Genomic DNA, 13,859 nt, shown 5'->3' on the forward strand with positions numbered 1-13,859 from the left:
TTAAACCTTGGACCAGATAATTAGTACTCCCTCCACCCCTCTCTTGGCACCACTCTGTGTGGTGCACAATCCATGCTGAGCTGAGTAAGCTCCACCTCCCCTGGCTTCTGCAGGTTGAAGGGAGAGACGACATAATGTCTCCTCAAAGTGACTGCCACCAGGCATAAAGAACTGAGGAGCTGTTCCATGACTGGGAGCAACTAAAAAGGTAAGTACAGCAGCTCTCTGGGGCCTTGGAATAATGATGATTACGGAGAGGAATGAGGAGGAGTAGGAATGCAGAGGAGGACTAATGATGATTATGAGGAGGAAGAATGATGAGAAAGAGGAGAAGGCATATGGAGGAGGAGTGATGATGAGGAATGAGGATGAGCGTTCTACTTTGGCGTAATGCATATAAGGGGCTCCTCTATGGCATAATGTATATAAGGGACTATACTATGGTGTAATGTGTTCAAAGGGCTATGCTGTGTGTGTATACATGTACAAGGGGTTCTACAGTGTTGTAATGTGTATAAGGGGCTCTTCTGCGGCATAATGTGCCTCCTCGCCCGCTCCCGATGATACGCCACCGATATGCCCCGCCCCACCCCTGTCTGACATCAACGACCTGGCAATAAGCCGGGTCGCTGCTATTAGCAAAACAATGCAAATGTTGGGTTGCTCCTGGGATGAACCTGTATACAAATCCCAGGTGCGACCCAGCATTTGCAGTGTGAAAGGGGTAAAAATAATTAATAAAATTCAACAGTGCATCTCTGATCCGAAGACATGCTGTACTGACCAAACTTCCAGATAAAAATGGACGATTTATTTAAAATGTTTTAACAGCCATCTGTTTTACTTAGACAACAGCAACATTCTGTGTTAACATTTACAAGATTATCCATGCAAATTTAACTGGCATCTCCCCAGGGTTTGCGAATACGGCATCAGAGATTTCTACATTTTGTCAAATATTTATACATTTTATGTTCCAAAAATAAAACAATATACACATAGAACAGATAGAACAATATCAAAATGACACAACACAAATCAATTTTTATTCATGTGATAATTTTATAAGGGTTGGGAAAACTATTCATTAAAATGATTCTCTAGGACAGATTATGTACCAGTTAATACAGTAATAGCGATGGGGATAATGGTAACAGGTGTAATTCCCAAATCCTCACCAATGTGGTGGACAATTCTTGTTTTGAAAAAAGAAGGTAATTAAAATTTGAAGAGATTGGCAACACTTTTGTACTAGCACATGGAACCCTGATACCCCTTCATCTATTACCCACACGTTCCACTAACATCACAATGACCATGTCAGAGATGGAACAAATGATCTACATTTATAGTATATAATATATATATATATATATATATATATATATATATATATATATATATATATATATATATATATAGTATATCTCTATCCTTGTTGTTGGAAGGTTTTTTAGTTAAGCGCTCACCTGGTACCTATACGTTGTGTAATGCTAGTGGATATAGTATGAGGCACACTTGTGTGGTACTATTCAATGTGATGTTTATTGATTCATAAACAAGAGTAAGTACAGTGGTAAACAGATAGGTTGTAGAAGTATATACAGAATAAAGGTATACAGTGTGGCTGGACACAGGGGTGTAGCTTTGCCTGGAATGATCCCTGTGGGGGATCAGGGTGCCTACAGGCCCCTTTGTACCATAAGCCTGTGGAGGCTTATGTCTCATTTAGGTAGCTGTGGAAATGGGTGTGGGGGGGATCAGGGTACCTTGTATAAGCCCTTGCGGGTATCAGGGTCTCAGCAGACCCCTTTAAACCCTAAACCCCTGGGGGCTTATGTCTTACTTGGGTGGCTGAGAGTCAATGCCCAAAGGGGGGGTGATGTCCCCTTGGGGAGGAGAGTCTGTCTGTGGGGTGTGATAATTACACGTGGAGATGTGGGTGAAGCGTTGACAAGGAGCGGCGTCCCACTCACTTACCTCTTACCCTTAGCAATCCTGCAGAGTTGCGCAGCGGTGTAATGGTAGCACAGTCACTCTGAGGGGCTCCGGCCGTCAGCGCCTGCTGGTAGGTGGTACTGTACGGAGTGTGTCCGGCTGCCTGTGATGAAACGCTGCTAGGCATATAGCATCGGGATCGCATGCAGATTGTACGCAGATCGCACAGGTTTTTTACCTTGCGCTCCCGATGCGTGCTCCCGTGACAGCGCAAATCGAAACACAGATAGACAGGGCAGCAATGACTATATAGTGCAGATTGTATGAATTGTATGTAAAAAGTACAGAGTTAGCAAAGATTGTATTGCACTCGAATCTAAGGTCGAATAGCAAGGGAATCTCACCGTGTGTACACACCATAACAGTGCATTTTCAGCAAAGAAAGAATTTCACCTTTAGAGAAACATCTAGAAGTTGCCTACAGAAAAAAAGACTTTACTCTCAGGTCGATGGACAGTTATAGGTAAAATTGGTGCAGCGGTAGTGTATGCTGCCTATGTGCAGGTCAGTACACATCTAGGCTGGGACATACTTCATACTAGTGAAAACTGGTTTCAAGAAGATCATATCTGGTAGGAGAGGGCTCTGGAGGAGTAGCATCATACTGTTGATAACACTATTGTTAATACTAGATTAGTACTCTCATTGCATTGGCCCTCTTTTGGCCTCTCCACCTTTATATTAATTTAAACTCTTTTTTATGAAAAGTTCAAAATACTGAAGTTACAGTGGATTTAAGATATATCGGGACAGATGTATTATTGCAGCAAGTATCGTGCCGCTAGAGCACTTCCTGCTTCATCTCCTTACCGAGGCAATGTAAGACGCTACAGCGACAAGATGCATGAACATTGTGTGTGTCAGAGCAGGGGAGTGTAGACATCACTGGGGTAGGCAGTGCTGATTTAATCAGGGGTGCAAAGCACCTCTGTCATACCCCTTTCAGACATACTACCCGGGTCCATTGCAGGTGTGCAGGACATGGAATTTTAGAGGACTAAAATCCAGATTAAAGCCTTTCAGACATATCCTAGTCCCGGGATTGTGCACGTGCACATGAAAAATCCCGGGATTTTGCCGTATGTCTGAAAGGGGTATGATTTATAGCACACCAACCCAATCATACATGGAAGAGAAGCATTACCAGCACACATACTACATAGGGCATACTGCACTGTTACCACTTCTTTCACATAACGAAGATTAATACATCTATCCCAGCATACCTTCCGCACTCTGGACAGTTCTTCACATGTTTATTTTATTTATTTTGAAAATATTTAACTGATTACTTCTTATTTCAAAAGTAGCTACACAAAAAAGTTTCCTGTACTACTGTTTGTACCCTATACCTCGGATATATTAAGCGGGAGAAGAGATAAACTGGAGATAAAGTGGAGATCAGGTAAAAGGAAGTAAAGCACCAGCCAATCGGCTCCCAACTGTCATTTTCAAACACAGTTCACTGGCTGGTGCTATACAGATGTGTCCTCATACATCGTGGCTCACAACTCGCTTTTTAGGCCTCCGAGTCGCGAGTTGTAGATTGCGTTATGGCTGGTGTATAGTCCCACGCCATGTAATACATAGTTTAACCACTGAGTGACTAATGTTCCACGTTAAGACTACGGTGCCGAATACAACGATGTTGGAGTTGACATTGAGAGTATGCGAAACTGGCCAATCAATCTTCCCTTTATAAAAGAAAAAAAAATCTACAGTACTGTACAGTATCTACAAAATGCAATGTCAGGCTGCCACGCCACTTCACACCACAGATTTTGTCCTTACTTTAGGGACAGTGTACTTGGATAAAATTCACAGCACCAGATGTTTACGGTTACACATGTCGTTGGTACAGATTGCTACTGTATGAAAATGGAAGCCATGCTAACCTTTACTAATGCTGGATAATTAAAGAAAACATTATTTAAGGACCTGTCTATCATTATGCTGTACTGCGCCATGAAAACAGCATGCTTTATGGGGCATGTCTCATATTGGACTGTATATTATACACCAAAGGAGCAATTTAAATCACAGGTAACTGTGGCCTAGCGGGTAGAGACACAACTATACTGTTAGCAGCAATACTGGTTCGATCCACAGTGGGTACAGTTTTTTTTTTCAACGTACTACTTTTTTTTTTTTATCAATAAAGTTATTTGGTGCTTTGCAAATTCCTTTTGCACCAAAAAATTACAATGCCAGGCTGCCATGAACACAATACAGTTATTGTCCTTACAATAATGCGTTACAAAGAATGGTTATTTTTTTCGCACAAATAGATTTCGCACTTCAGTTAAAAGTCCTTACTTTGAGGACAGTGTACTAGGATAAAATTCGCAGCAACAGATGTTTACAGTTACACATGTCGTTGGTACAGATTGCTACTGTATGAACGTGGAAGCCATGCTAACATATACTAATGCTGGATAATTAAATAAAACATTATTTAAGGACCTGTCTATCATTACGCTATACTGCGCCTTGAAAACAGCGCACTCTACAGGCATTTCTCATACTGGACTGTATAGTGTACATCAATGCTGCGACCAAAATTACAGGTGTCTGTGGCCTAGCGGTTAGAGACACAGTTATTATGTTAGTAACGATACAGGTTCGATTCACAGTAGGGTACACTTTTTTTTTTTTAAACACAGAGTACTACAGTACTTTTCTATTTTTAAATCAATAAAGTTATTTGTTGCTTTGCCTTTTGCACCAAAACAATGAACAATGGCAGGCTGCCATGTACACGATACAGATATTGTCCTTACTGCAAGTTACAAAGAACGTGTTTTTTTTTTCGCAAGAGATTTCCCACTTCAGGAAAAAGTCCTTATTTTAGAGAATCGAAATAGGATAGAATTCGCACAAAAAGATTTGTGCGGTGATACATGTCCTTGGTACAGATTGCTACTGTATAAACATGTAAGCCATGCTGACCTTTACTAATGCTGGATAATTAATACATTTTTGAAGGGGTTGCCTATCATTTTGCTGTACTGCGCCATGAAACAAGCGCACTCAGACACAGACCAACACCTCAGACAATAAGATGTTGATTGCAGTCAGACAAAATACAGTATGTTGATTACAGTCTGCCTTCCTGTTGTTGCCCTGTACATAATTCAAATGCACCTATCAGCATTTAGCCGGGAAGGTTTTCCTTTGTCTGTGCCAGCATAAATTCAGCTTCAGACGCCGATATTTCAAAACTATCCATTTTGTAACTCTGCATCTAAACTGTGTAGAATTGCTACGGATCGTCTCTTCATCTCTTGGCTGTATCATCATACAAACCCTTGAGATACTGTACCTGTACTGTTCACTCTGCAGCTTCTGCTGACTCCAAAGTCAAGTTGTTGCTGCATTCCTGTTTCTACTAAGCTGTACAAGCACTCTGCATACGCAAGAACAGTATCATCTTGCTGGAGCAGTAAGTACAGTCATTTGTACATTGTGATTGATTGTTGCACTACAGTATACTGTAAGCAGTATAAGCAGCCAGGCTCATACAGTATGTGGACAAAATGGTTACTGAGCAGAAGCGCTTGGTTCCCACCTTGTCCCCGAATGAACCTGTTTCCCTCCTTTTTCTACTGTTCAAATACAACCAGTGCAAAATACTGTATACACTCGCCTGGTGTGTATGGGCCAGAGCTTAACGATGAGAATACTGTATGAACAGTGTATGATTCTTGTGAGGCCCATACACACTAGATGATTTTCATCTGAAAATTGCCTGGTGTGTATGGGAAAGAGATCCCGACTAGCGATGAGAATACTAGAATATGGGTATTGTCCGTAATACTGTTTGTGTAATAAATACTGGATTTTTTTCGCAAAATTAGGCATACATTAATGGATTGTTTCGCAGACTCAGTTACTGTATACAGTAGTAGGATCAGATGTGATATTGTGATTTTCCAGGCATGTTAGGCAACAACATGGCTGCCACATGGAGACAGCGCCATTTAGCATATTGTACAGTGTGTTTAAACCCTTCCGTGGTAAATTTGGCTGGGGCTAATAAACTGCACAGAACGTCGCTTCTCCCTCCCCCTTATTTCTGCTTTGGGTACCATAATACTGTATGAACAGTGTATGATTCTTGTGAGGCCCATACACACTAGACGCTTTTCATCTGAAAATTGCCTGGTGTGTGGGCCAGAGATCCCCGAATAGTGATTAGAATACTTTATTCAGCTACTGCAGGCTGCCGCTATAAGTATTGTCTGTATTATGTGTAATAAATACTAGATTATGGGTATTGTCCGTAATACTGGTAAATTGGTTGGCTATCAGCGCACCGAATCGTGTCGGCTAGCAGCTGCACTGAAGGATGACTAATCCTTTAAGTTGCACAATGGTAATAGGTTTTTAGTGCTGCACTCTGCCCAAATGTTGTAATATGTGCAGTCTGGCAATAATAATGTATCAAATGATTAATTGAAAAAAGTGGAAAAATTGCTGTCAACCTGTGTGGCTAACAGTGATTTTTACTGTGCACACAAATTCCCAATGAGTCAGACTCTTGGTCTGTTCTGATTGGGCAGTGTGTATGCTTCTGTTGGATCTGTTACTATCAATTGTCCCGTCAGAGAAAAGGACAATGTCTCAATGAGGATGAAGGGTTGGCGAGTAATGTAATTAAGCAGTCTCAGAATGAGTATATGAGTGCGGCGTCCCGCTAATGGGCCCCATACATCAGCAATCACAATTTATGGATTTTCAGATATTGGGATATTTTAGCCAGATAAATGGATTTTCAGATCTATCCGACTTTGCCCACACATTACAGATTTTTTCAGTGATCGGCAGATTTTTCCATCTAAAGATTGCATCTTCATATCTGGAAATTGCCCCAATCGATTGTCATTTCAGCTGTTCATAATGTAAATAGATGAAGAAAACTAATTGGGAATGCCCACACATCTAAAAAAGATCTGCAGATAATACCAGATTATTAAACATGTTTAAAAACCTGATTAAGCAATCGATTGGCGATTGGGATTGGGATTGCCAAAAGGGGAAGCCCACACATCTAAAATTAATTGTGGCAATCATCTCCATATCTGAAAATTGTCACAATTAATTGCTGATGTATGGGGCCCTTAACTCAGATGTACTTGTGTTGTCTTCAGGTAACCCGTTATGGTATAGACGTTGGTGGTAAGTGGATTACAATCACTTCTAGCCACACAGGTTGACAGCAATTTTTCCACTTTGCTGCAAAACTTCTGCAGACTCATGTCATGGTTATGTTTATGTTTATGATTATGCAATTTTAATTTATGTGTATACGTTATTTCATATTTACAAGTAAAGTGTGTTTTTTTCAATTAATCAATTGATACATTATTATTGGCAGACTGCACACAACAAAACATTTGGGCAGAGCGCAGCACTAAAAACCTATTACCATTGTCCGTAATACTGTTTGTAATAAATACTTGATTTTTTCGCAAAATTAGGCATAAATTATTTCGCAGACTCAGTTACAGTAGTAGGATCAGATGTGATATCGTGATTTTCCAGGCATGTTAGGGAACATCTCTTTTTACCTTATTTCAACTTTATCTCTTCTCCAGGCTTATTACATCTGCTTCATTGCTTGTTACCAGGGAAAAATATTCCCATAAATGTTGTTGATGAACATTATGAATATGTGACACTAAAGTGAAAAGACATAGTAGAGATAAACTCTCCAATTATTGCATGTACACCGTGGGGGGATGGGGGGGGGGGGGGGGACTACAGCACAGTTCAAAATTCAAATAGGAGAGCCACACCCACTGCCATTCTACAGTGACTCACTGGTAGTTGGTGTGGTTCCCTTATTTATAATTTGTACTGTGCTGCAACCATTCCTCTGGTGCCAGTCACTAATATACACTATTCAGGTTGGTAATACAGACGTCGGCATACATCACTGTCAGGCAGCAGCATGACTTCCTATTAGGAAATACTTACTGTAATTCACTGATTTACGTCGGTACCGCTTACCTTTGTAACATCAAGAGTGCTGTTCTCTCGGCTGACATCATTCTTATGTTCTATGCAAGAGGGCGCAGACTGCGGTGACACAAGCTGACCTGCTAAAGGACACAGATTATCATTTTGCATTTCAGTGTCTAAAGAACAGAATAAACATGCTGTAAAAAAAGATAATTATACTACACAAAGAGAGCAATTTTGCTACAATTATATTCTGAACAATACAAGACATTATAAGACTTTTATTTAATAATGTACAAATAGAATATGACCATCAATGTAAACAAATCATGTGGTTTTGGCTCTTTTCAATTTTAAACTTGGTTCTACAACGGCATCAGGCAGGTGATAAAGAAAAAAAGACAAACTCTAAGAACTGCTGACTACTCTACTTTTACATTAAAGCAGGAATGTCCAAACTGTGGCCCTCCAGCTGTAATGAAACTACACATCCCAGCATGCCTTGCCCTAGTTTTAGCATTCCCTAATAGCAAACCTGTGGCAAGGCATGATGGGACGTGTAGTTTCACAACAGCTGGAGGGCCATAGTTTGGACGTGCATGCATTAAAGTGACCAATTCAATTATGGGGCAAAGAATGCGAGTTTCTGTGGCAATAATGTAAAAAATGCCAACCACAGCAGCCGAACTCACCCCACACTTGTTGAAAATAGAAATTCTGGAATCCAGCACAGTACTTAGCATATAGCCAAACTTATGATGGCAAGAACACTCTCCTAACTGAATTGATCCTAAAGAGTAAACAAAGATTATGGGTGAAAATTCATAGGAGAGAATCAGAAAATGAGAGAGTTGGTAGGAAATCTCCAGTTTTTTTAAAGCGGCAATCATTTACACTGCAAAACCAGTTTGATTTTGAAGTGTAAATGATTACCACTGGAGTTTTCTTACCAGCTCTATCACTTTCTGATTCTCTCATCCTATTAAATGTCACCCTTTGGGCCTTATTCTAGTTTACTCTTAGAGATAAATTCCTTCTCAAATGGACAAAACCATGTGCACTGCAGGTGGGGCTGATATAACATGTGCAGGTGGAAGAAAAACCCCATTATGCTGCACATACTTTTTGTACTAGGCACACATCGTATCGGATCGCAGTGCATGCACACTGCATGTACTAGGGATGCGATCCGATGTGTACTTTAAAAGTACAGAACGGACCGAAAAAACGGACCGTGTATGGGGGGCATAAGTGAGATCTATATTGCAGTGTAGAAATAAAGCAGTCAGTTAGTAAACAAAATAACTCACCCAAATCTAACTCTCTCTGCACATGTTACATCTGCCCCACCTGCAGTGGCACATGGTTTTGTCCATCTGAGAAGGAATTTTCCTCTAAGAGTGAACTAGAATAAGGCCCTATGTCTGTTTGTTTATATGACCATAATACTTTATCAACTGATTTGTACTTTCAACTGTACCAACCAATAATGCATAAAATGCATCTTTTTTACTTACAATAATTGGAGAAGATGCTCTGTTCCTGGACTTCCCTTGTAATGTATGATTGCCATCACCTGTATTGAAACACCTTTCTCAGCAATTACCCTATTCAACACAGGTGTTGGCAATCATACATTAAGTGGGTCATGTTGGGAGGTATGCACAGGGTGAGACTTGTACTAGGTGTGATTTGAGCCTATACAATGTGTGCTCTGTGATTTGGACTGTGCACACGGTGCAATTTGACCCACATGAGATTTAAAACTACACCCAATTTTGACTACACTAATACTCCTTTCACGTAGCAACTAATTACCGGGTACAAGCCGGTTTGACCCGGTAATTAGTGCGATGGGAAAGGGGTTACCGTGTCCCGAAAACAGGTAGCAACAGGGCAATAAGAACTGGTAAGAAAGCAGAGTTACTACTGGTTCATTGCTGTGTTGCTTGGCGGTGTGAATGGGTTAAATGGGTCGAGCAACCGGTTTCCCGTTCACACTATGGAGGAGGTAGCGCCTGGAGCAGCGGCAGCTCTAAGTGCTGCCTCCTCCCCCGCCCCCGATGACGTGCCAACTCCCTGCTGCGCCTCCAGATGACATCAGCGAACCGGCAATAATGCTGATTCGCTGTGGGGATGTGAACATCCCAAAATGCAGGTTCACTCCGGGGCTGAACTGTTTCACAGTCCCGGTGCGAACCTTCATTTTGCGATGTGAAAGCAGCATAAAATAGCCAATTACAGGGTGCATGCGATCTATTTAAAAAAATAACTGCATTTGCATACTATTTGAACTAGACGCAATGCAATTTGAACTAAAAAGTAGCACGCGATAATTGCACCTTGTGTAGGCCCCATAAGATCCAGGTTCAGTTAGCCACCTTACTTACTTTGGGCTGCAATTAATTAGCACAGGGCTAATTAATTGCAGCAAACAGCACCCTATGATAAACCCAAAGGCTAAAATTAACATGGATTTTTCTGATCACCCCCTCCTGCTGTAAGTAGGGATTTCTGCCCTGACTGTGGCAATTAGCCCTCGCTGTGGCAAACATGTTAGCTTCCAGCTCTTAACCCAGAAACTATGGATTAACGCACATTAGATGCTGACTTAGTACTAGAGGAAAAGGGTTTGTAATTGGATAGCTCAGGGCATTAAAGTCTCAAGCTACAATTGACAGGGTAGGAAGGTCAACACAAGCAGTAGGCTGACATTGGGAAGGCCGACAGTCAAAATGTCAATGGTACTTGTGTAGTTTCATGGCGCCAGCTTACGCCGTCAGCGTAGCGTACCTATCAGAATCAGTGTAGTGTTCCCACGCTCAGTGTAGTTAACGTAGTCGGTCAGAAGTAGCGTAGCGTCCCTGGCTGCATTACTTGTGTAGCTTCACGGCTGCAGCGTAAGCTATGTTATCAGCGTAGGCTGGCGCCGTGAAACTACGCAAGTAACTACCGTACTGTTGTCGGGAACAGCATCTTTGTCCCCGGCAAGCCTACTCAGCGCCTCTCTCACACCGCCAGTGCCAGCACGATCCCCTCTCTTTGGCGGAGAGGTGATCATGCTGGCGCCGGCGGAGAGGCGCCATCTGTTTGAGATGCAGGAGCGTCTCAGACGCTCCAGCAATGATAGGCTCCTGCGTCTGAGTAGCTATTGCTGCGATGTATGATATGGCAGGTGTGAATGTGTTCCTGAAACACCCCCACTATCCACAGCAGCCCGAAGCGTGGCGAGCGCATGTGTTACGCATCCATGTTATGATTATGATGTCTAAAGAAATAAGCCACAAACCACCGACTCTAAATAGGCAGATATAAATGAATACCATGTTGAAGAAGTATTTACTATTGCGGTATCTCCATCTTTTTATATATATGTACACTTAAAATAATGGTTGGCTAAAAGTAAATGTCATAAGTCACGATATTTAGGGGGGTATTCAATGTGTAGCGATATTTCCGACAGCTGTTGAAAACAGACACTGGATTCTCGAATCCATGGCTGTTTTCGACAATCCACATCCATTCCAACGGTCAGAACGTTTCCAACAGTTGGAAGATTGAATCCAGACTGTCAAATTGACATCAGAAATGGCCGATACCCCGATTGTCGGAAACGTTCCGACCGTTGGAATCAACATTGAATACCTCCCCATAGTGTCTTCATTTGCATGAGGAAATACATATTATGCTTTTAAATGGAAAATAGCCAGTTGGAATTATGGAAAATACTGTGATAAATACTATAATGACGTGAGATTATATCCAATCAATCTGATGGTGCAGCTGAAGCCGTTTAGATTTGAGTACAGCTACTAGCCCACATCCCAGACTTCCATATTAATTAGAATGTTTGGGTTCAAGGATGGTTGAGTGCACAAGACATTGGTTGAAGGATACAGGATACAATTAATAGGGCGCAGTCAGAGCAAGGAAGCATTACCAGAGGAGCACACCAGGAATGTCTACCTGAACAACCATCTATATGATTAGGCCAGGGTTGCCTACCCTCCCGGAATGGCCGGGAGGGTCCCGAAAATCGGGTCCCCCTCCCAGCCCCCCCGGAAAGGGGGGCAACCCTCCCGCATTAACCCCAATCCCCCGAGATCTGCCCCTTGGCGGTGGGGTCCGTGAGTAAAATGACGCGATCGCGTCATTTTAACCCTGCCCCCCACCGTGCAATGCCTGAAATACCGGCATTGCACGACGGGGGGCGTGGCTAAAATGACGCGTTCACTGTAGGCACACCCCCCAACAGGGAAGCCCGTCTGTGGCTCCGCCCCCAATCTGTCTCTTAAGCTCCCAGCGATAGCCCCGCCCCCCTGTATAACGGAGCTGGCTGCCCTCTCCCGGAAGGCAGCTAGCAAAAGTCGGCAAGTATGGATTAGGCTCACCATATAATGTATGAATTACACAGGTTCTGTAGGTGATTTAAACCAGCTGAAATTTAGGCTAGAAGTCAGTCAGCCACAGAACTTGTGTAATGCATGAGTGTCCTGGTTCAAAGGCATAGTATGGAAAGCCTAGATACAGATGTAGGCACGCACATGGATGATTGGTGCTATCCCATCGCCATGGATGTGTGTCTAATTGTGTGTCCAGCAGCTCATAGAAACACACTGAGCTGCAGCATTGCAATGTGGTGAGTTTGGTGCGCCAAATGGGAATGAGAAGAGACACTCCAGCAAAGAAGAGCACAAATACATATGTGTCATAGTCTGGTAAATACATGCACAGTGGGAGCCCCACAATCGGTCCACTGCAGGGTGATGGAAGACACGTTAGCTGGAATATCTAACTGCTCTGTACCAGGGTGAGAATGTACATGGTGTGGGGAGGGGGCGGAGCAGTACAGTGAAAGTACGGGACAGTGCAAAAGAGACTTCAGAGCAGTGGGATAAACAGGAAAAGGAGTAGAGCATAGAGAGGGGTAGAGCAGATGGATGAATGATGTGGCCGAGCATATGCGAGGTCCTTTTACTAGTTTCTTGATATTGTATTAATGTTCTTGATTATGAATTTGGCTATGTAGAGTAATAAAATGTGTATAAAACCACCAAAGAACCAGCTTCTGTAATGTTTGAAACACAGCCTGTAAAATGACAGTTGGGGGCTGATTGGCTAGTACTTTTTCTCTTCACTTAGTTTACAATGTTACTTGATTAGAGGGTCCTAGTATATGCATTGTTACTCTATTAGAGGGTCATGATATCTAGTGGCTTGTCAAGCCTCTATGGGGCTGGCCACACCCCATGTTGTTTAGGAAGATAAGGACGTGTTCTTCAGCAATATCTAAATATGAAAACAAGATAAAATGCACTGGAAAACATAGAAACATTTATTTTACCAAAGAGGGTTGTGGACGGGTGGAATACACTGTATTTATAATGGGTGCAGTATTTGCAGTGAACATGGGCCCCTGGTGTCCAGGGGGGCCCACACCGCACAACCTGTACCCATTTTTCTAATACTAATGATGGCCATACAATCAGACCAACTTTCCTCCAACCATCCAACTAGTTGGTTGGGTGGAATAAAAATCTGATACTGGATAGGAGCAAATGTAATTTGTAATTAAGTCATTTGTTTCCCAAATCAGAAAATGGACAACAACTGTCACTCAGACAATGTACTGTAGTTGGACCTATTTGATTTAAACAATTTCACTGAGAATGTTTTTGTCCATTCTCCTGAGTTTGTGATCAAATTGCTTATTGGCATTTGCCTGCATACAGTCCAACCAACCAACTAGTTGGATAGTTGGATGAAAGTTGGTCTAGTGTGTTGGTTTGCAGGGGGATCCCATGCATGTGCACTGCGTACTGTATATGCTTGGTTGTTTGATAATCACTAAGCCTGTAAATTCATAGCCCAGCGATCTGGTCTGAATCAGGCCCTAT

At 42.2% G+C, this 13,859-nt stretch overlaps 1 protein-coding gene across 4 annotated transcripts in view; it reads right to left on the reverse strand.

The window, feature by feature from the left end:
- The window catches only part of SLC4A10 (solute carrier family 4 member 10), a 293,099-nt gene that overhangs the window by 75,492 nt on the left and 203,748 nt on the right, over window positions 1–13,859 (reverse strand). For 3 of the 4 annotated variants that reach the window (XM_083153946.1, XM_083153949.1, XM_083153948.1), the window contains exon 7: window positions 8,011–8,102. In XM_083153946.1, coding sequence (XP_083010072.1) covers window positions 8,011–8,102 — 92 coding nt within the window. The remainder of the gene's footprint in view (window positions 1–8,010; window positions 8,103–13,859) is intronic. The other variant, XM_083153947.1, reaches the window with a different exon arrangement.

Source organism: Crinia signifera, chromosome 7 (assembly GCF_055691185.1).
Source record: "Crinia signifera chromosome 7, ASM5569118v1, whole genome shotgun sequence".
Lineage (NCBI taxonomy): Eukaryota > Metazoa > Chordata > Amphibia > Anura > Myobatrachidae > Crinia > Crinia signifera.